At 35.8% G+C, this 22,785-nt stretch overlaps 1 protein-coding gene across 3 annotated transcripts; it reads left to right on the plus strand.

The window, feature by feature from the left end:
- The first annotated feature begins 866 nt into the window (after positions 1–866).
- Positions 867–12,635, plus strand: LOC126971573 (polyphosphoinositide phosphatase). Of its 3 annotated transcripts, XM_050817882.1 has the most exons (10): positions 872–1,156; positions 1,236–1,449; positions 1,785–2,208; positions 2,965–3,285; positions 3,944–4,288; positions 5,906–6,104; positions 7,334–7,467; positions 8,584–8,811; positions 10,619–10,805; positions 12,459–12,635. In XM_050817882.1, exons 1-10 carry the CDS (start codon positions 1,082–1,084, stop codon positions 12,618–12,620), a joined length of 2,289 nt encoding a protein of 762 aa, XP_050673839.1. In that variant the 5' UTR covers positions 872–1,081; the 3' UTR covers positions 12,621–12,635. The 3 variants fall into 3 exon arrangements, with proteins under 3 accessions (XP_050673841.1, XP_050673839.1, XP_050673840.1); XM_050817883.1 differs by lacking the exon at positions 872–1,156 and having other exon boundaries at positions 1,306–1,449; positions 1,993–2,208; XM_050817884.1 differs by lacking the exons at positions 3,944–4,288; positions 5,906–6,104; positions 7,334–7,467; ... (1 more) ...; positions 10,619–10,805; positions 12,459–12,635 and having other exon boundaries at positions 867–1,156; positions 1,785–2,224; positions 2,965–3,081.
- Positions 12,636–22,785: the final 10,150 nt, after the last annotated feature.

Below are 22,785 nucleotides of genomic sequence, written 5' to 3' on the forward strand. Positions count from 1 at the left end.
TTATATTTTAAAATAATAATAATCATCTATTCACGTCTAACAATATATGGTACAAAATGTTTTGTGCCCCAGTCCTTTTTTCGTGATGTTATATAGATAAATACTATAATATAATATTACATTAATGCATAATATGTTATAAATATACTCTTTTTGTGTATATCAAATAAAATAGCAACTTACCGATTATCAGGTAGAAGACTAGAACAAATCACATTGTGCACAAATTCAAAACTCGACCAAACTCTTCGGCGGGCAACAACTTATGGACCGTAGCATTCCACCAATCGTTTTGGTGTCCTTCCATACACTAGGCAGATGGATGCCGCATCTTTTATGGTTAGAAACATCTGCTTCACCGTCAAGTTGTCCATATGATATTTTGGGAGTGTGATGTCCAAGACAGTTTGTTTAAGCCGCTTCAGTGTACTCAGATTAGAGTAATACAGCTGTAGCACACCCCCGTCATAAGCAGGCTTGCCCAACAAAGTGGTCTTTTCTCCACTAGCAGCAGCCATGGTGTTCGCCATGAGTTTATCTTCCAGATTACTCTAGAGAAGCTGTACTGTTGCTACATAAATGTGACTCGTTGTGACGGATGTTATTGCCACGACTGGGTTATTTTTCGAGACATTTGCATGTCATTCTAATTTAGTAATTCGGCCCATTTTTCCCCTTTTTTTTACCACCAAGATACCCACTCTGAGCAATTTGAAATGCTTGCATCTGGAACCAAAGTATGATCAAAATTTTTGCTGAATGTGTGGGTATAGTACCACAGAACAAAAAAAACAGAATCTAATTGCGTCAGCCGTCAATTGTCAAATCTCTATTATCAATACGACCAAAGAGAATTTAACACTATGTTCACGTTAAACAACAAACTTTAAAATTTTACAAATATTTCAGCATAATGTAAACAATGATGTAAAAATATTTTTTGTTCTTAACTGAAAAATTGGTGCCCTTTCCACAGAACTCAGATGCCACAATAGGAAGAATAGAATAATAATATTATTGTTGTTATGTATTCGGACCTAAATAAAGATATTAAAGGGTAGTTATTTCAAGAAGTGTAACCATGTCTAAACAAAATGTTATTTTCCATCCTATTATCAGCTCCATTCAAAGAATAGCCCTTTATGAAACCAAAGCGGTATGTGAAGAATACATTCAGTTAAGATTTATGTACGCATGGAATTCTGAGTTCATGAAATTATGATATTCTATTTCAGAGGTTCTACCTTATTGGGTCAAATAACACTCAGACTCGATTTCGTGTTTTGAAAATTGACCGAACAGACCCCAGGGAATTAATATTAGTTGATGACAAAGTGGAATACAACAAGCAAGAGATACACCAACTTTTAAACATGATTGGGTTTGGAAATAGAGGGTCTCGGATTGGTCTTGGATTTAATAAACTAGTTTCAGCCTTTGGCATCGTTGGTAAGTAATTTGATTGAACACATCATGCATTATAAATCAACTTGGAGATTATAAGTTTTTGAAATTATTATAAGATTAATTCTCATTGCAACATTTGCTTTTTGAGGTTGGTTGTACAAGCAGTACTCACACTGAGTACTGCTTGTTTAGGTAAAGTTGGCTGGAGTGCCTAGGCGAGACACCAAAGTTTTAGCCTTTTCCATGTGGCACACCATATCTATTTTTTATTCTTACAAAATGACAATTATAATGTTTTACCAAAGCTAATGAAATTAATTATTTAATGGTTTTGTATAACATATTTGAATAATAACTTATACCATCTTTACTATCAGGTTTTATTAGATTCCTGGAAGGTTACTATATTATATTAGTAACAAAAAGAAGGAAAATAGCAGTTATTGGACCACATTCAATATACAAAATTGAGGATACGGCCATGATCTACATTCCAAATGACAACAACAAACCTCAACATCAAGACGAGCAGCGTTACGTAAAGATGTTTATGGCCATTGATTTGTCTACAAATTTCTACTACAGTTACAGCTATGATGTCACTCATACTCTACAAATGAATATGGCACCGCCTCGAAAGTTAGCCCCAGCTTTGTTCCCTAAACCTGTGACTGCTGCAGTTTATCAATCTAGTATTACTTCAAATGAAAACCAGGCGTGCACTTGTAATACTCAAGATGATGATGAAGACATATTTGAAACATGGAAGCAGCAGATGAAGCAACGAAAAGAAAAAATGGGGTGATTATTGTTTTAGGTAGTTATAAGTTAAATAGCTATTTGATTGGGTTTGAAGTACCTAATGGTAAGTTTGTAAGTGGTCTCTATAACCTTTGCTAACTTGAGGTAATGATTTAACAATTTATAATGGATTAAATCTTAAAAATTTGATTTGCACTACAGGTTCTACAATGTTAGTAAAACTTAAGGGACTACACACACCTATTCAGCTCTTTACAGCTTTTGTTCATAGAAAACAACAATTTTGTATGGAGACGTGTACGCGTCTATTCAGCTTTCCGCGTCCATTCTGCTTTCGCGGCAAACCAGCATAAAATTAGGATAAATGTGTTTTTATTATGCCAATGCTATAGAGAGCGTTCGGCGCTGTTCTGCCGCATACAGCGCTGTTCGTCGTCGTATGCGGCGAAACAGCTCTTTACAGGGATGGTTCGCGGCTCCTTGTCGACAAGTTGCGACCTGTATTGTTCCTGCATTAATTTGACGTAATCATTATTCACGCAAAGATTAAAGAGTGCAGACGTGATTTAAAGTTATTATTCTCATTCTTACGAAGATAGAAGCAGAGCTGTATAAGTGTGACCAAAATCGTTCAGCGAAATGGAATGGAGCTGAATAAGTGCGCGTAGTCCCTAAGATTTACCACAATAATTATTATAATAACAATGTGGAATGCAATAAATAAATTGAGTGTTGAGTAACATTTTTATCTGACAAAATATTCAATAACTTAAACTTAATGGTTAATCATTTCAGATTATTATCAACAAAGCTAGAATTTGGAGTTAGAACAGTTCCAGAGTGGAGATTTGTGTGGAACAGCCATTTGTTGTCTGTGGTACATTCACAATTACATCCTGACTGGATTCTCTATATTGTCCATGGCTTTGTTGAGCAAAGTAATTTGAATATATTTGGCAGACCAATATACTTGACACTTATTGCAAGGAGAAGTAACAGATATGCAGGGACAAGGTTTCTTAAGAGAGGTGCTAATATACATGGCGATGTTGCAAATGAGGTTGAGACAGAACAAATTGTTCATGATTCAATGATCTCATCATTTTCATCGGGAAGGTATAAAGTGTTTTGTTAAATAATATGCGGTGATTCCAGGACAATACGACATGGGTGCCTTCAAAAAACGCGCGTACACCTTCCATAAAGGCCGGCAGCGCTCCTGTGATTCCTCTGGTGTTGCAAGAGATTGTGGGCGGCGGTGATCACTTAATAACAGGTGACCCGTACACTCGTTTGTCCTCCTATACCATAAAAAAAATATACTCACTTTGAACCATATTTAATCTTATTTTTTATTTGTAAACAATAAATATTTATAATAGTTGGACATTGTGTTTTAGTGAAGTAAGAAAGTTTTTTTAATTGTTATTGAAATATTTTTAAATTTTTTGATTAGTTAAATTATGAAAATTTATTGAAGTAGGTGTTACTTTGCGAAAATCCATAATTATACAAATGGTTTGAGTTTTCTTTAGTGTTAATTCCGCCAATATTTGACTTTAAACACGTGTTTCGCCTTTACACGAGGCAGACTACGAGACTTGAGTCTCGTGCCAGATTTTGGCGAGACAACATGTCCTGAGGATGGCTCGTGTAGTGGCGAAACATGTGTCGAAAACTCAGATCATTTGTATAGTTAAATTATCATTAAATTTTGAAGGTAGTTTAAAACTTATTTTTTTTTAATATTAAATATATTTAAATCTGATTTCAGGTTCAGTTCTTTTGTACAAATGAGAGGTTCAATACCATGTTTTTGGTCTCAAGACATATCAAAAATGGTACCAAAGCCTGCTATATCTATTGACAGGGGTGACCCATTTGCAGAAATACCGGCAAAACATTTCAACAATCTGATGCAGCGATATGGATCACCAATCATGATATTGAATCTGGTGAAGAAGAGGGAGAAAAAGAAGCATGAGTCATTGTTAACAGAAGTTATAAGTAATGCTGTTAAGTATCTTAACCAATTCCTACCACCTGAGCATTGTATACAATACTTCCACTTAGATATGGCAAGGATTAATAAAGGGGCAGATGCGAAAGTTCTCGATAAGTAAGTACTTATTGAAGTATTATAAGTATACTATTCAGTGTAAATAATTGTAAAGATATTCTTGGATTATTTTTCCGCAAATCAACATATACTGTGCCCCCCTTATTTTAAGATTGGGGGTTGATCAACTTCACACATTTGTTCAAGTCCAAGTTTTTATTCGTAAATACTATTACACGTCATACATACTTAACATAATAATTCAATTATTAATTTATAAATACATTGTATGAGTAAAACGAGCGCTCAATGAGCCACCTTTTGAGTTTATGTTTAAAAGTGTTACAATTTGACACGCTTGTGATATAGTCCGGGAGTTTGTTATAAACCCGAGGGCTCATAGCATGTATTGTGCGGGAAGCTTTTTCCAGGCTATGTGGGACTGTATTTAGGCGTGTCGCAGCTGGTACTGGCTGGTGTCGCCTCTTTTTTTATACTGGTGTAACTGAGCTCGGGCGTATAAGCCTACCTGTAGTATAAGGAGACTTGGTATTGTTAATATTTTTAGAGAAACGAAGAAAGGTCATTTGTTGAATTTATTAGCAGTTGTTGTGTTTCTTCATAATGTTTGTCTTCACCATAATAAATTTTTATTTATTTTTATTTTTATGAAAATAATTGATGATACGAGCAGTACATTCAGTTGATGGTGACTGTTACGCCTTACCCATTACAATGCAGTGCCACTTACTCGATTCTTGAAAAACCTAAATATTCTGAGTGGCACTACAAATGCGCTCGTCACCTTGAGACAAGATGTTAAGTCTCATTTGCCCAATAATTTGGGAAAATCGAAAACACATTCTTACGCGGTGGTAGGGCTTTATGTGGCGCTTTCTGGACGAAATACAACAGCAACAGATTGCAACCCTGACGCTCAATTATTTAATAATAATATATATGTTAATGCACTGAGATAGCTATTTTTACTTTGAAAGTTTACTTCTGCGTAAATTCTCTCTTTACCACCGGATTTACGCTTTCAAGCAATTTTCCACAAAATTCTTTAATTAAATTAAAGACTCTTTTTATTAATTAAACAAAAATTTAGACGTATTTTATTTTTTCTCGACAACCCGAGAAGACCCGATAAATCAGGCTCGAGAAGTCTCGACACCCGAGAACTAAAAAACCTCGAGAAATCGGAAACCCTACTTTTAAGACTAAAAAATTACCCTTATCTCAGATGCTTCAAGAAAAAATTGTTTCAATATCAGATTTATAAGTTATCTCATTTTAAGATAATAAATATCCGGATGAACAAGCCTTGCTCGGATTTTAAAGAATGTAAAAGACTGGAACAAAAAAAAACTAACAGGACATCTGGCTTCGAACCTGGGTCTTCTGCTTTCCGGATCACCCAATGTCCCATATGAGCTATATTATGTCCTGTATATAGTGACGAAATTTACCTTTGTATTCTAATGTTATTGTAGCTGTTTCTCATTAAAACACGGATTAAACTTCATTTTTTTTAAATTGAAAACTAGATCGATTTATCGCGCCCGAAATCCCCTGTATACTAAATTTTAGAGCCGTTTCCACGATTATATATATATATAAGAATTGCTCGTTTATAGATATAAGATTATAATCAAAGTTACGTCTTCCTAACAGGCTTTCAGCCATAGCTCGCACTGTGGTGAAGCGTACGGGGATATTCCTCAGCTTTAAGGGCTATGGCGAGGAGATGGGTGTGGACGGACATCAGAATGGTCGCCTTCAGACCGGCATTGTGCGGGTCAACTGCGTGGACTGCTTGGACAGGACCAACACTGCACAGTTTGCCATTGGGAAGTGTGTTCTGGCATATCAGGTAAAAATATTATCGATGTTACCTTACATAATTTATACATCTAGATAGAGTTCCTTGCTGCTAGACAACCAATAAAAACAGGCCAGGAATATTATTTTAGTGTGCGTGACAAGTTACGTCTTACACTCACGATTTGTAAGATACTTTGTGTTATTGTGCGTGCTTTGCTCAAAATAGAGGCTAGTTCTAAACTCATTTTTTTTTCGACTTTTCACACCTGCCTATGTAGACGATAAATGATCTGAGGATGTGACTATATAGCTCGTATGGTGTGATTCATAGCCAAACGTCATGCAAAAAAAAATGCATGGATATCACGCGCCTTACCTATCATGCTAAGTCTAGATGTCCGGTGTCCCAAAGTTATGGGACATAAAGGGAAAGTACCTTAAATATAGAAGATAGGCTATTTTACTGAAAGAAGACTTTATGCTATTTTTAAAAGTTAGTACTTCTGCATTCAAAGATTTTCCAAAAATTACTTGCCTCGTCTGGGAATCGAACCGACTGTAATGTAAAAAAAAACACCCCTACTTTTATAATGCCAATCGAAAGAATGGCCAAAAACTAATAAGTCTTCTTAAGTAACATAGTATTTTATAAGAAAAGAACAACGTAAAATGAATGTTTTCCTACTTGGATTGGTACGAATGGACTGATTAGATGGCCGGCCAGATCCCCGGACCTTACATCATTAGATTTTTTCTTTTGGGGATACGTGAAAGATATGCTATACAAAAAACGATACGAGAACGTGGACGAGTTACAAACAGAATTGTGCCATATCATATCGAGTATTCACCATTAAATGATAAGAAAATCAACAGGCAGCGGACTCATTAAAAGATTGGCGATTTGCGTAAGACAAGACGGATCACATTTTGAGCATTTAATTAATTAATTTACAAAAAAATACCCACTTTCTTTTAAAATACTATGTTACTTAGGAAGAGTTATTAGTTTTTGGCCATTCTTTCGATTGGCATTATAAGAGTAGGGGTGTTTTTTTTTTTACATTTAAATCGGTTCGATTCCCAGACGAGTCAAGTATTTTTTAGAAAATCTTTGAATGCAGAATTACTAACTTTTAAAAATAAGATAAAGTCTTCTTTCAGTAAAATAGCCTATCTTCGATATTTAAGGTACTTTCCCTTCATGTCCCATAACTTTGGGACACCCTGTATAGTAGAGGTCAGTGATGCAGAGTAACTTATGTTATTTTTATATAGTTACACGCTCTGGGTGTGATCGCCGAGCCAGTGATAGAGTTTGACTCGGACTGCGCGCGTCTCCTCGAGTGTCTGTATGAAGATCACGGCGACACGTTGGCATTGCAATATGGCGGCTCACAACTGGTGCACAGGTATCTACTTCAAATAAAATAATAATAATAATAATATAGCCTTTATTCAGATCTTAACTTACAAAGATAACTAACAATACTCTTAAACAAACATAAAACATTAGAAACAAAATAACTTATTCTAGTATTTGTTTTTTTTTTGTGGATCTGTTTGCTAATCGGCAAAGGCCTCCTCCAACCGTTTCCATTCGTGTCTTTCTTGAGCCACTCCGTTCCAAGTTACTCCTGCCACTTCCCTGATATCGTCCTCCCATCTTTTCTGGGGTCTACCTCTTTTCCTTTTCCCTTCCCTGGGATACCATCTTGTCACTTTCTTACTCCATTTGTCATGTCCTCTTACCACATGCCCAGCCCATCTCCATTTGAGTCTTCTAATTTTGGATTTGACATCGATGACTTTTGTTTTACTTCGACGACGCGGTTTTAAAAAAAAATCAATCTATAAAGATTATTGAAGTGAAAACTGGACTTTTTTGAGATGAGAAAACGGTTAAACTCGGGACACTGTTACCGTTACTGACACTTTGGTATATGCCTAAGTATACATTTTACCAGCTAGATTATGGGTACCACAATAGCGCCTATTTCTGCCGTGAAGCAATAATGTGTAAGAATTATTATGTTTGGGTCTGAAGGGCGCCGTAGCTAGCGAAATTACTGGGCAAATGAGACTTAACATCTTATGTCTGAAGGTGCCGAGCGCAATTGTAGTATTGTAGAGTGCCGCTCAGAATATTTCGGTTTTCTTAAGAATCCTGAACGGCACTGCATTGTCATGGGCATAGCGTATCAACTACCATCAGCAGAACAAGAGCATGTGCTCGTCTCGTCCCTTATTTTCATTAAAAAAGAATGTACATATTGTGTATGTATGTACGTACATAAATAGAAAAACATGCCGTTTTAAGATTTTTTGAGATGAGAACGTTCAATCAAGTTTTCACCTTCTTCGGCACTCCCGGAGTGCTACTGTTTTAATTATAAAGGTCGGCTATAATTATCGAAAAATTAAATTAGATTTAATAGAAGTTATCGACAACATGTCCACTCTCACTTTTACTGTACTTATGTCGGTGTTTTTTTTTAAACCTAAATCGGGTATTTATTTAATTTCAGAATCAAGACATACCGCAAGACAGCGCCGTGGTCTTCGCATGGTAACGATATCATGCAGACATTGAGTCGGTACTATTCGAACACTTTTTCTGACGCTGAGAAACAAAATACAATGAATCTGTTCCTTGGCTTGTTTGTGCCCGACCCGAGCAGGCCCGCTATATGGGAATACCCCAGTGACTATTACTTACATCATCCAGAGACTATGGTCTATATTCGGAATAGAAGGTACATAATTTATTTATTTATTTTAGATATACCAACAATAACTCAACATTAACAATTGATTTGCGCTTACATACTAATTCTAGGTTGGTTATTCTAATTTGGTTCATTCAACATTTTAAATAAGACAAAATTAAGTGTTTTTAATCTTAAGATTAAAAACACTTTACTTACGACAGCAGGGTGCATATTTTACGAAGTAAGTTTTGATGTTATGATATATTATTGAGAAATTCATATAAAAACATTCTGTTGGGTCAGCTTGTAAGAAATAAAATAATGTTTTTATATGAATTTGTCAATAATATATCTTAACATCAAAAATTACTTCGTAAAATATGCACCCTGCTGTCGTAATGAAATTGTTTGACAGCAGAATTGTCAAACCGTGCGTCAATAAATTCTCTCATAGAAATTATGTATGGACACATCAAAGGCAAAACAAATTTGTTGTTTTTATTTAATTTAGCAGCATTTCCTATTTATTCATAATCCTTTTAAACCTTCTCTGGACTTCCACAAATAATTCAAGACCAAAATTAGCCAAATCGGTCCAGCCGTTCTCGAGTTTATCGAGACTAACGAACAGCAATTCATTTTTATATATATAGATTTAGTCTTGTCCACATACAAAGATCTCTCTCCTTCACTCTCCCCGCCCCCATTCTCTTTATTTTTCTCTCCATAGCTTTATTTCCTGTCTATAGTGCATATATCTATAATATATATATACTAGCTGACCCGACAGACGTTGTTCTGTACATAATAAATAAAATATAGATTTTTTATGAATTTGTCAATAATATTTCATAACCACAAGAATTATTTCGTATAATATGCTTCCTGTTGTTATAATGAAATTGTTTCACAGCAGAACTGTCAAACCGTGCGTCAATAAATTCTCTTATAGAAAATATGTCCAAACAAATATTGGAATTAAAAATAATTATGGGTCTCAAATCGAAATAAAAACTATCCTATCTCTCAAGTTGGACTAAACTGCACTCGATGAAGTAATCCCCATTAAAATCCGTTCATTAGTTTAGGAGTCAATCGCGGACCAACAACGTGTCACGTAATTTATATATATTAAGATTAGTGGCGCCTTTCTTGCCGTGAAGCAGTAATGTGTAAGCATTATTGTGTTTCGGTCTGAAGGTCACCGTAGCTAGTGAAATTACTGGGCAAATGAGACTTAACATTTTATGTCTCTAGATGACGACCGCAATTATAGTGCCGCTCAGATTGTTTGGGTTATTCAAGAATCTTGAGCGGCACTTCTTTGTAATGTGCAGGGCGTATCAATTACCATCAGCTGAACGAACTGCTCGTCTCGTCCCTTATTGTCATAAAAAGTGAGAGTGCCGGCTGAAGTGAAAATATGAACATTAACGTTGTGCATTTTTTCCTATTTTGGAATGGTTAGGGAATAATTTCGCACGAATTGCTTTATTTATCAGTATAAAAGTACTAGCATTTATGTGGTTAAATACAATATTAATTTATTGCGGTGTCGTACACAAAAAAGACAATTTACATTACATAAAAAAATGAACACTTCAGAACTATTATAATTATTTTACATTAAAAAGTTTATCTCTCAGAAAAATTAACTTTCATCCATAATTTCAACGACTTACGAATTTTCGAACAGGTCACGTGTCCTGACGCGAGTTTAACATTTTGTGCCCATCTCAAGAAAAGTGCTCAACGCCGCTAAAAAAGTTTTCACTTCAAAAATCTGTGGACCGTTCGCAACAGGTCGTGAGTAACAACAGTCTACAACCAACTTTATCAGATACTTTTTCAGATCACTAACAAAATGGTGGGATGACGACGTGGTACGTTATCTGCCGCGGCCATGCAATGAGATGCGGAAGCTGTGCTGCGAGATCATCGGCATGCAAGGAGACTCTGTGCTCGAGATGCTAGACCCGTATCAGGAGTACCACCGCCCCTTCGAATATACCGTCTTCATGGAGTGCTTCGAATTTAAGGTAAATCTCCATTGTCTCTGCATGTACTATCGGCAAAATTGAATCTTATCTTAATGGCATTTTCTTCAGCCATAATAAACAAGTAGATCGAAATTAGCTTGAACATTTTTTATGGAATATGAGGTCATACGAGAGTACCTGGTGAGTGATCACCGCCGCCCACATTCTCTTGCAACACCAGAGGAATCACAGAAGCGAAGGTGTACGCGTTTTTTTGAAGGTCGTATCGTCCCGGAAACACCGCACAAAGAAGCTCATCCCACAGCTTTGTAGTATGTGTGTATGATACTGGGGTGCGCCAGACCAGAGATGACAGCATACCATGTGCGGCCGGACCTGCGCTTTGTAGAGCGCTAGAATGTGGGCCGGGTTGAAGTATTGCCGTGCTCTATTCATGATGCCCAGCTACTTTGAAGCCAATTTGGCTTTGCCCTCCAGATGGCCATGGAATTGGCAATCGCTCGAGATTTCGAGACCCAGTATTCCGATACTAGGCGAGGCTTTAAAGGAAGAGCGGTGATATGACAAATGGGGGTTTTTTGTGGTAAACGCGCAAACTTGAGTCTTCGGGGGGTTAAATTGGACAAGGTTCAATTTACCTGCAATTGTTGTCGTCTGTATAGCAATGTATGTTGGAGGTGTCCAACATATCATTGATATGGAGAAGAAACAGCGTGGGAGATAGCATACAGCCTGGGGCACTCCAGCCTTCACGGCCTTCGAGTTCGACCAATAACCGTCGACAACGACCTGTATGCTGCGCCCAGTGTGGAAGTTGGAGGTTCACTTGCATAAGTTCTCGGGAAGCCCAAATGATGGAAGTAAATATAATACTCTTATTTTCATCGATTTTTATCAAGGTACCATCTAGACCGCCACAAACTTATAGCATTCCTTTCAACATATGAATCTTCTGTACTACCTCCTCTATATTTTTCGGCCATTTAACACAGTTTTTTTAAAGAATACGTTTTGATGGCCTCTCACTGTGAACTGTATTTTATTACACCATGCGTCAGAAAAACTCATGTCTGGACCAATATAGAGTAATTTGTAATATTAATTTAATTGACAGGGTGTGGATTATGTTGTATTTCTTTATAAATAGCTTTTTTTATGATAATAAGAGAAGAGACAAGCAGGACGTTCAGCTGATGGTAATTGATACGCCCTGCCGATTCCCTAAAAATTCTGAACGGCGCTACAATTGCGCTCGTCAACTTGAGACATAAGATGTTAAGTCTCATTTGCCCAGACTAGACATTTCACTAGCTACGGCACCCTTCAGACCGAAAGAATAATGTTTACATGTTACTGCTTCACGGCAGAAATAGGCGCCGTTGTGGTACCCATGATCTAGTCGGTATCCTGTGCAAAGGTGCCTTCCACTGGTACCGAAAATGTTAATTAATTACGTATTTTTTCTTAAATCAAGATGTCATGAATTTATGTTATTAAGTAATTGACACGTGTACTTTTGTTATACACAATATATTTGTTATAAATAAAAATACTGGATAATTGTAAACAAGGCTATAAGTTTTAATAAACAGGGCACTGGTGGTATGTTATTACATGATACTATGGTGTATTGGGTTCACTCTTTTTTTGTTAAACCTTCTGATATGAACAGTTTCTAATTATCAATAATAGATGTGCCACACGCTGCGGGATATCGCTCCGGCGTTCATCGACAACCCGAGTCCGTTCGTGGTACGGGGGCGGGGACCGACCGCCGGGGCGAAGGGACCCGCTTCCAAGAACCCGGTGATCAGCGGACGCTCCAGTACGGCGTCTAATAATTCCAGCGAGTAAGTTTTTTTTTATGAATAAGACTGAAGGTGGTAGGAGCAGGGGCGTGAATATCATATAGGCAATTAGGCAGTGCTTACCTCGTTATGAACATACATTAATATAGCACTAGTGTTAAAGTTCGTACATATTCGATATACAACTTCAATATTAAGACTTCAAAGCCTAGTACTGTTGGACTAAAGCGCATCTACGACTAGTTAAATCTAGATTACAGCGTGCACAATTGGGTTAAAATCTGATTTGGGATGAGGGTAAGATCTGAGTTAAGAGTTACGATGAGGATAAGATCTGAGTTAAGAGTTACGATGAGGATAAGATCTGAGTTAAAAGTTACGATGAGGGTAAGATCTGAGTTAAGAGTTACGATGAGGATAAGATCTGAGTTAAAAGTTACGATGAGGGTAAGATCTGAGTTAAGAGTTACGATGAGGATAAGATCTGAGTTAAAAGTTACGATGAGGGTAAGATCTGAGTTAAGAGTTACGATGAGGATAAGATCTGAGTTAAAAGTTACGATGAGGGTAAGATCTGAGTTAAGAGTTACGATGAGGATAAGATCTGAGTTAAAAGTTACGATGAGGGTAAGATCTGAGTTAAGAGTTACGATGAGGATAAGATCTGAGTTAAGAGTTACGATGAGGATAAGATCTGAGTTAAAAGTTACGATGAGGGTAAGATCTGAGTTAAGAGTTACGATGAGGATAAGATCTGAGTTAAGAGTTACGATGAGGATAAGATCTGAGTTAAAAGTTACGATGAGGGTAAGATCTGAGTTAAGAGTTACGATGAGGATAAGATCTGAGTTAAAAGTTACGATGAGGATAAGATCTGAGTTAAAAGTTACGATGAGGGTAAGATCTGAGTTAAGAGTTACGATGAGGATAAGATCTGAGTTAAGAGTTACGATGAGGATAAGATCTGAGTTAAAAGTTACGATGAGGGTAAGATCTGAGTTAAGAGTTACGATGAGGATAAGATCTGAGTTAAAAGTTACGATGAGGGTAAGATCTGAGTTAAGAGTTACGATGAGGATAAGATCTGAGTTAAGAGTTACGATGAGGATAAGATCTGAGTTAAAAGTTACGATGAGGGTAAGATCTGAGTTAAGAGTTACGATGAGGATAAGATCTGAGTTAAAAGTTACGATGAGGGTAAGATCTGAGTTAAGAGTTACGATGAGGATAAGATCTGAGTTAAGAGTTACGATGAGGATAAGATCTGAGTTAAAAGTTACGATGAGGGTAAGATCTGAGTTAAGAGTTACGATGAGGATAAGATCTGAGTTAAAAGTTACGATGAGGATAAGATCTGAGTTAAAAGTTACGATGAGGGTAAGATCTGAGTTAAGAGTTACGATGAGGATAAGATCTGAGTTAAGAGTTACGATGAGGATAAGATCTGAGTTAAAAGTTACGATGAGGGTAAGATCTGAGTTAAGAGTTACGATGAGGATAAGATCTGAGTTAAAAGTTACGATGAGGGTAAGATCTGAGTTAAGAGTTACGATGAGGATAAGATCTGAGTTAAAAGTTACGATGAGGGTAAGATCTGAGTTAAGAGTTACGATGAGGATAAGATCTGAGTTAAAAGTTACGATGAGGGTAAGATCTGAGTTAAGAGTTACGATGAGGATAAGATCTGAGTTAAAAGTTACGATGAGGGTAAGATCTGAGTTAAGAGTTACGATGAGGATAAGATCTGAGTTAAAAGTTACGATGAGGGTAAGATCTGAGTTAAGAGTTACGATGAGGATAAGATCTGAGTTAAGAGTTACGATGAGGATAAGATCTGAGTTAAAAGTTACGATGAGGGTAAGATCTGAGTTAAGAGTTACGATGAGGATAAGATCTGAGTTAAAAGTTACGATGAGGGTAAGATCTGAGTTAAGAGTTACGATGAGGATAAGATCTGAGTTAAAAGTTACGATGAGGGTAAGATCTGAGTTAAGAGTTACGATGAGGATAAGATCTGAGTTTAAAGTTATGCATTCACAATTCATAAATATGACTCTGCATGTTCTCAGAAAAAAAATACTTACAAAGCGAACTTTATATTCGGTTTGGTTCTACCTTTTTTATTTTTGTAGAATCAACCGGTTAATATGGGTTATTAAAATAATTTTTAACGTTTACATTCCGAACGGAATATACCATTAATAAATAACAAAAAATGTTTATTGCAATGATTTAATATACAATAAATTTTATAGAAATTTTTTAAAAACTTAACCTACAATAACAGTTAGTATTGTTATCTAGAGTTTGCTTTATATTTTTTTATAGTTAATCTTTTGTTTGGTCTGCAAGAACCCTCCATGGGTAAAGCTCTCCTAATTTCAACGATTTCTATCTTCAGTATTTTATATCCGGACTGGGCCAGCCGTCTTAATAATCTCCTCAATCCATCTCGTCAGCGATGTTCCTCTGTAGCGCTTACCCTTTGGGCCGCTCCAAATCGTTATATTTTTTGGTCTATCTTCCCTCCTGGAGTCGCGCTACGTGACCTGCCCATTTCCATCTAAGTAAAGGAAGGCCTCCCCAAACGAACTCCACGACGATCGGTCCTGCACTACTCACATCTAAAGTATTCCGGCGATCTTGACCAGATCGTTGATCCATCTTGTACCAACACTGCGCCTTCCGTTACGTGGTCGCCATTAGAGGCCCTGCCCACTGCCACTTCAGTTTCGCAATCATTTTTTCACTGGCATGCATGAAGGAAATATTTACATACTATATCTTATAATAAGTTCCTTCATTCCCCAATATTTATTGCAAGTATCTTGCTATTTCTAAATCGTTAATATTCCTATTAAAATTTATTTGCTCTCCCTAAATATATGAATTTGTCCACATTGTGTTGTCAACCTTGAGCGATTTCATTTCTGTGCTTTTTGCCATTACCATTGTTTTTGTAAGATTCATATTAAGCCTGGTGATTTACCGATTATATTCAAGGATAGGAACATAAGTTATGGATTCCGATAGAAGTACCAAATCATCTGCAAAGTGGAGATGATTCAGGTATTTCCAGTCCATATACAAACCCATTCTTTCCATCCCAGCTCTTTCACATAATAGACTCTCCAGGATGGTAATGAACAGTGCTTGGGACTTTGGGTCGCCTCAAACCTCTATCGATGGGAAAGCTTGCACCAAGTCTCTCCAATTTAACTCTACCTTCGCTGTTGCTATATTTTATGTATTTACTTCCTGTTCTTTTAGAATACGCCAGATGCTTGCGTGCGATACGTTATCGAATGCTTTTTTTTATGGAATAGGAGGGCATACGAGCGTACGGGTCACCTGGTGTTAAGTGATCACCGCCGCCCACAATCTCTTGCAACACCAGAAGAATCACAGGAGCGTTGCCGGCCTTTAAGGAAGGTGTACGCGCTTATTTTGAAGATACCCATGTCGTATCGACCCGGAAACACCGCACAAGGAAGCTCATTCCACAGCTTTGTAGTACGTGGAAGAAAGCTCCTTGAAAACCGCACTGTGGACCACACATCCAGTTGGTGGGGATGATATCCTAACTTGTGGCGTGTCGTGCGAAGGTGGAATTCGGCGGCAGGAATCAGGTTAAACAGCTCTTCGGAACACTCCCCGTGATAAATGCGGTAGAAGACACACAATGAAGCAACATCTCTACGCAACGCCAAGTGATCCAGCCGTTCACCGAGCACTGGGTCCCCGACAATTGGAGCTGCTCTATGCTTTTTTGTAATCTATCTAAGCAATATATAGATTTTTTTATAACCGTTTATATAGTTCCGAAACATTTTCATTAAGTTTGCTGATATGTGACTTTATGAATAGAATCTTAAAAGTACATGACCAAAGTATTCTTAGTGTCTTTGTTTACTGTTTCAAAACTGGTTCCATGCCTTGATTGATATTATTATCTGTGTCCAGTTCGAACAGCTCATCGACATCAGACGAAGAGCTGACCAGTTCCACCATGAGCTCACGTCAGTTGACCAACGTAAAGTCAGGGGACAGCGCGCCTAGTGAGTTGCCCCGGGTCACCTTGCCGAAGAGAAGCAAGCCGCTGGTGTGTGAACCAAACAAAAGGGATATGTTGATGTAAGTTACCATTCTAGACTGGTAGAGTGTATCTATAGTACAAGCCGAGGCACACGCATGTGAGTCCATTTATTTTTTCTTTATTTTATGCACTCTTATACAAATTATCTTGCCCCAAACTAGGCATAGACAAAGATATAATATTTTAGTACAATATACTTACTAAAACACACATACATACATATAACCATCCATGACTCGGAAACAAACATCCATATTCATCATATAAATCATATAAACCTACTGGGATTCGAAGCCGGGACCTCTGGTGCAGTAGTCAGGGTCACTAACCATTCTGCTATATCGGTCGTCAAATTATTGTCTAGTTGTGGCCAAAGGTTGTATAGTACTTTTATACTTTTCTCAAATAATTCGTGGAAATTAAAACTAAACGGCTCCTAGTGCCTCTTGAATTTTAGGTTTCGTTAAAGTCATTTCATCACACTCATTGTCTTAATTTGAACTCACAAAATACAATTACTTTGCAAAATACGAACAACGGATAAAAATAGTTTTACCCGCGTTAAAGCGTTCATTTGTTTTTTTTTAAACAAAGTCGAGCTGTACTATTTTGTTCTATTTTATTGGCAGAATTGATAATTGGTTCTCCTAAACATATCAGGCCTTGCTTTTCTTTTAGAGGACTCAAAATCACCAAATATACTGCAGATAATAATATGATTTAAAATAGTCGACTTTACAATAGATGACAGTCTATTTTTATTTTCACCTCCAAAACAATAATTAATATGAGGTTCATGGATCCAATAGATATTTGCTACTTTTCAAAAGCCGATAATCACTGCCACCTCTTTTTTTCTCTCTTTCCAGTTTTTCAGTAATATTTTTATTTTCTCACATTAATGTTACAAATATTTCATTATACGCATGATTTTGCCATGGTGACCATAACTAGATACAGGAAATGTATCAAGTGTTTGCCTTTTTATTATGATTTCATGATCCCGGTTAGATTTTACAATAAAATGTGGCCTGTTGACAATAATAACATTAATTACAATTTTAGTAGCATAATACGATTAATAAACATCACCACATCTAGTGGGCCCAAAAAAATAGTCTCCTTTGTAACCAAACTTATGAACGATGCGGGGCTAACACATAACATAACGTAACATAAATGATTTTCTTAATGATACCACAGACTGGGAATAGAGCGAAAGCCCTCAGGCTATTAAGGGTATGTTCCGATATGCACCGCGAGCACTGAACAGTGCTATCACTGTAGAAAAATTCGTTCCGTTATGGACTGCCAGTATAGTGCCGCAGTACCCTAAGGAAATATATGACGTCATAAATCGCCGCCATATTCTACTGTGAGCACTGTCGTTTTCGAGGTAAGGTACTCGCAGTACTTTGATCACGTGATCAGTCAAAACCACTCGAGTGCCTAACGTTTTATAAACAATACCTATACAATAAAGTTCTGTAAGTAGTTTGGATAAATAAATAAAAAAATGGAAGAATTGCAAAAATTAAACTTATTAGACTACATTAAAAATGTTCAAAACGAGCTGAAAGTTACGCAGGGTTGTTTTTTTTTTCAATGAATATATAAAATATTTTTAATTCGACAGTACTCCAACAACCATTTTTTTTTAATGAACTAGAAAACTCTAATACACTCATTTGAATGCTGCGTCAAAAAATGCGGCTGACAGTATACGGGAATGCGTTCCGTTTTAAATAGTAACCAGTATGACTAACTATAAAGGAACGGCTTCACAGTATACTAAATTGACGTCACACTGTACAGTGGTCGCAGTGCATATCGGAACATACCCTTAATTATACATTTTACTGTACGATTTTACATATTATATTATAACTAAATTAAGAAAAAAAGAAATCCCGCTGAGTTTCTTGCGTCAGTTCTTCTCAGGTCTGTGGTAATCTATTTTGAATGGGTGCTAGTTTTTGACGTTCAATAAGTGATTTTAAATCCTATTTTGAAGTGGTGGCTGGATAATCTTGTTACCGAGAGGTCTGCTTGATGTGTTTTTTATTATAATTATTTTCTTTAAAGTTAAAAATATTATATATTTTATTTTATGAAATGCTCACATAATGCCTCTATTTATTTACGGTATGTGTGGATTGATGCATCTACTATACTCAATAACTCTTGTGTTTATAAGTATTAATTTACTTTCTTTTTCTTTTTTTGACTTACTCGTGTAAGCCTTTCAGTTTTTGACATTTGAGTATTTTTGTTGCGTCACTTTGCATATATTGTAATTGAAATGATTTGTAAAACAATTAAAATGTAAATCTTGACTTAAAAGAGTGGCAATGAGTTTCTTGCTACTTCTTTTCATTAGCTCAACCCTTTACGAAGTAGCGGTAAATTCAATAAGAAATCAAATTTTTTTTTTGACATTCATAAGTGTCATTTCCGTGACCTACATGAATAAAGTGTTTTTGAATTTGATATTACCAGGTACAGACGGTACGTAAACCTGGAAAGGCGCTCGAATCCCAAATACAAGCCGGACATTCACATTAAACTCACTGTCAGCAGTGCGTTCTCCATCGACAGTTCAGTCGACACGATTCCTCCCACCATCTCAAAGGCCTCCAAAGAAATATATCATGATTATATGCAGAGAGGGTTGGGTTATTTACATGTGTCAAGAGATTCACTAGAATTGTATAAGAACTATGTTGATACATACCAATAGTTAGTCAAACACTGTAAAATATTATAGAATCTAGTGTTAAATATATTATAAATAAAGACGCTAATATATTAGGTGAAATATTGTTATTAATATTGTTTTATTTAATATATCTTATATTTAATATATGTATAAGTTAATCCCCCATATATCCTTATAACGCGGTTTCATATTACGCGATGTGAATTTTATAATAATTTGTACAGTTCATAATTATCTTCTTATTTACCTTCGCACGTGTGTTAATTGTGTTATTAAAAGCCTTAGTAAAATAGTAAAACTAGGCATACAATTGGAAATACTTATTACGAATTGTGATTAATTATTATTATTATTACAAGTTACGAGGTCGTATAACGCGTTATTTTATTTATTTGGAAAACCAACAGCCTTAAAAGCCTTAATAAAATAGTAAAACTAGGCATACAATTGGAAATACTTATTACGAATTGTGATTAATTATTATTATTATTACAAATTACGAGGTCGTATAACGCGTTATTTTATTTATTTGGAAAACCAACAGCCTTAAAAGCCTTAATAAAATAGTAAAACTAGGCATACAATTGGAAATACTTATTACGAATTGTGATTAATTATTATTATTATTACAAATTACGAGGTCGTATAACGCGTTATTTTATTTATTTGGAAAACCAACAGCCTTAAAAGCCTTAATAAAATAGTAAAACTAGGCATACAATTGGAAATACTTATTACGAATTGTGATTAATTATTATTATTATTACAAATTACGAGGTCGTATAACGCGTTATTTTATTTATTTGGAAAACCAACAGCCTTAAAAGCCTTAATAAAATAGTAAAACTAGGCATACAATTGGAAATACTTATTACGAATTGTGATTAATTATTATTATTATTACAAATTACGAGGTCGTATAACGCGTAATTTTATTTATTTGGAAAACCAACAGCCTTAAAAGCCTTAATAAAATAGTAAAACTAGGCATACAATTGGAAATACTTATTACGAATTGTGATTAATTATTATTATTATTACAAATTACGAGGTCGTATAACGCGTTATTTTATTTATTTGGAAAACCAACAGCCTTAAAAGCCTTAATAAAATAGTAAAACTAGGCATACAATTGGAAATACTTATTACGAATTGTGATTAATTATTATTATTATTACAAATTACGAGGTCGTATAACGCGTTATTTTATTTATTTGGAAAACCAACAGCCCTAAAAGCCTTAATAAAATAGTAAAACTAGGCATACAATTGGAAATACTTATTACGAATTGTGATTAATTATTATTATTATTACAAATTACGAGGTCGTATAACGCGTTATTTTATTTATTTGGAAAACCAACAGCCCTAAAAGCCTTAATAAAATAGTAAAACTAGGCATACAATTGGAAATACTTATTACGAATTGTGATTAATTATTATTATTACAAATTACGAGGTCGTATAACGCGTTATTTTATTTATTTGGAAAACCAACAGCCCTAAAAGCCTTAATAAAATAGTAAAACTAGGCATACAATTGGAAATACTTATTACGAATTGTGATTAATTATTATTATTACAAATTACGAGGTCGTATAACGCGTTATTTTATTTATTTGGAAAAGCAACAGCTTTAAAAACTTAAGTGATATTTAAGATAATTACAGAGAATTTTTATTGAATTAGGCGTTACTTTGCGGAAATCCATAATTATACAAATGATTTAAGTTTTCTTTAGTGTTAATTCCGCCAATATTTGTTTTTAAAACAATTCGACACGTGTCTCGCCCCTACACGAGGCATCCTCAGGACGTGTTGTAGGCGTGTAGGCACGAGACATGTCTCGTGCCAGTTTTTGGCGAGACAACACGTCCTTAGGATACTAAAAAACTGAAAACTTAAATCATTTGTATAATTACAGAGAAAATTTATTGAATAAGGCGTTACTTTGCGGAAATCCATAATTATACAAATGATATAAGTTTTCTTTAGTGTTAATTCTCTCTGAGTAGTAGTATCTCAGTTAAGTCTCTCACGAGACTGTCTCGTGCCAGATTTTGGCGAGACAACACGTCCTGAGGATGCCTCGTGTAGAGGCGAAACACGTGTCGAATTGTTTTAAAAACAAATATTGGCGGAATTAACACTTAAGAAAACTTATATCATTTGTATAATTACAGAGAGCCAATTATAGGTTTCCACAATTAGTGATGTAGTAGTTATGCAAGACCTATAACACGTTTTCCTTTAACGCGGAACCACTCTACCGCGTTATATGGGTCATTATCTGTATTTAAGCTCATCGCATCGCTCATGCAGGACGTTCAGCCGATGGGAATTGATACGCCCTGCCCATTACAACGCAGTGCCGCTCAGGATTCTCAAAAATTCTGAGCGGTACTACAATTGCGCTCGTCGCCTTGAGACATAAGATGCTAAGCCTCATTTGCCCAGTAATTTCACTAGCTACGGCGCCCTTCAGACCGAAACACAGTAATGCTTACACATTACTGCTTCACGGCACTAATAGGCGCCGTTGTGGTACGCACAATCTAGCCGGCTTCCTGTGTAAAGGAGCCTCCCACTATGTGACACGTTATATTATAATTAACTACCTGATCCGGTCGACGTTATCCTACTCATATATAATGCTCACAGAATACCTTTATTTATTTATGGTGTATGTGGATGATGCAGCTACTGTACTCAATAACTTTTGTATTAATTTACATTTACTTTTTTGACTTACTCGTGTAAGACATTGACTATTTGGCGTTTGAGTGTGTCTGTTGCATCATTTTATATTGTAATTTGAAATGATTTGTAAATCGTTGTACTTAAATGTAAATCTTGACATAAAAGAGTGGCAATGAGTTTCTTGCTACTTCTACTCATTAGCTCAACCCATTACGAAGTAGCGGTAGATTCAATAAGATAAATATTTTATTTTTTTGACATTCATAAGTGTCATTTCCGTGACCTACGTGAATAAATTGAGTTTGATTATAACTATAAAAAACCTATTTTATCAGCTTGTCAAAAGTCATCGTCAAAATCTAAACCAATGAAATGAGTAAGAAATAAAACAACGTATTTCAAAATGATCCCTATATTATCTATGTCGTCACTATTTGGATAAGTAGCTGTATTAGTGCTATCATTCTTCCTCTCGTAAATAAATGTTTATTTCAGATCGATCTAAAATTTATAGTTTCTCAACCTTATTTTGCTCACCGCCACTTTGAGAATATGTTTTTTTTCTAGAGTATTTTCGTGTATTTTTTTGCCTTTTTAGACTATATTTTTTAATCTACCCACGCCCCATCTGCGTCAAGTCAATGCCCCCTAATTTTCTCTGGGTCTTCTACTGCCCCCCCGAAAGTCTCAAACGCC

The sequence above is a fragment of the Leptidea sinapis genome, chromosome 24 (assembly GCF_905404315.1).
Source record: "Leptidea sinapis chromosome 24, ilLepSina1.1, whole genome shotgun sequence".
Taxonomy (NCBI): Eukaryota; Metazoa; Arthropoda; class Insecta; order Lepidoptera; family Pieridae; genus Leptidea; species Leptidea sinapis.

Bases quoted from the DNA above. Each gene is read 5' to 3' on its own strand.
- LOC126971573 (XM_050817882.1), top strand. From the start codon at position 1,082: ATGTCTAAACAAAATGTTATTTTCCATCCTATTATCAGCTCCATTCAA. The intron at 1,450-1,784 runs GTAAGTAATTTG...CTTTACTATCAG, and splicing joins TTCAGCCTTTGGCATCGTTG to GTTTTATTAGATTCCTGGAA. The intron at 7,468-8,583 runs GTATCTACTTCA...ATTTAATTTCAG, and splicing joins GGCTCACAACTGGTGCACAG to AATCAAGACATACCGCAAGA.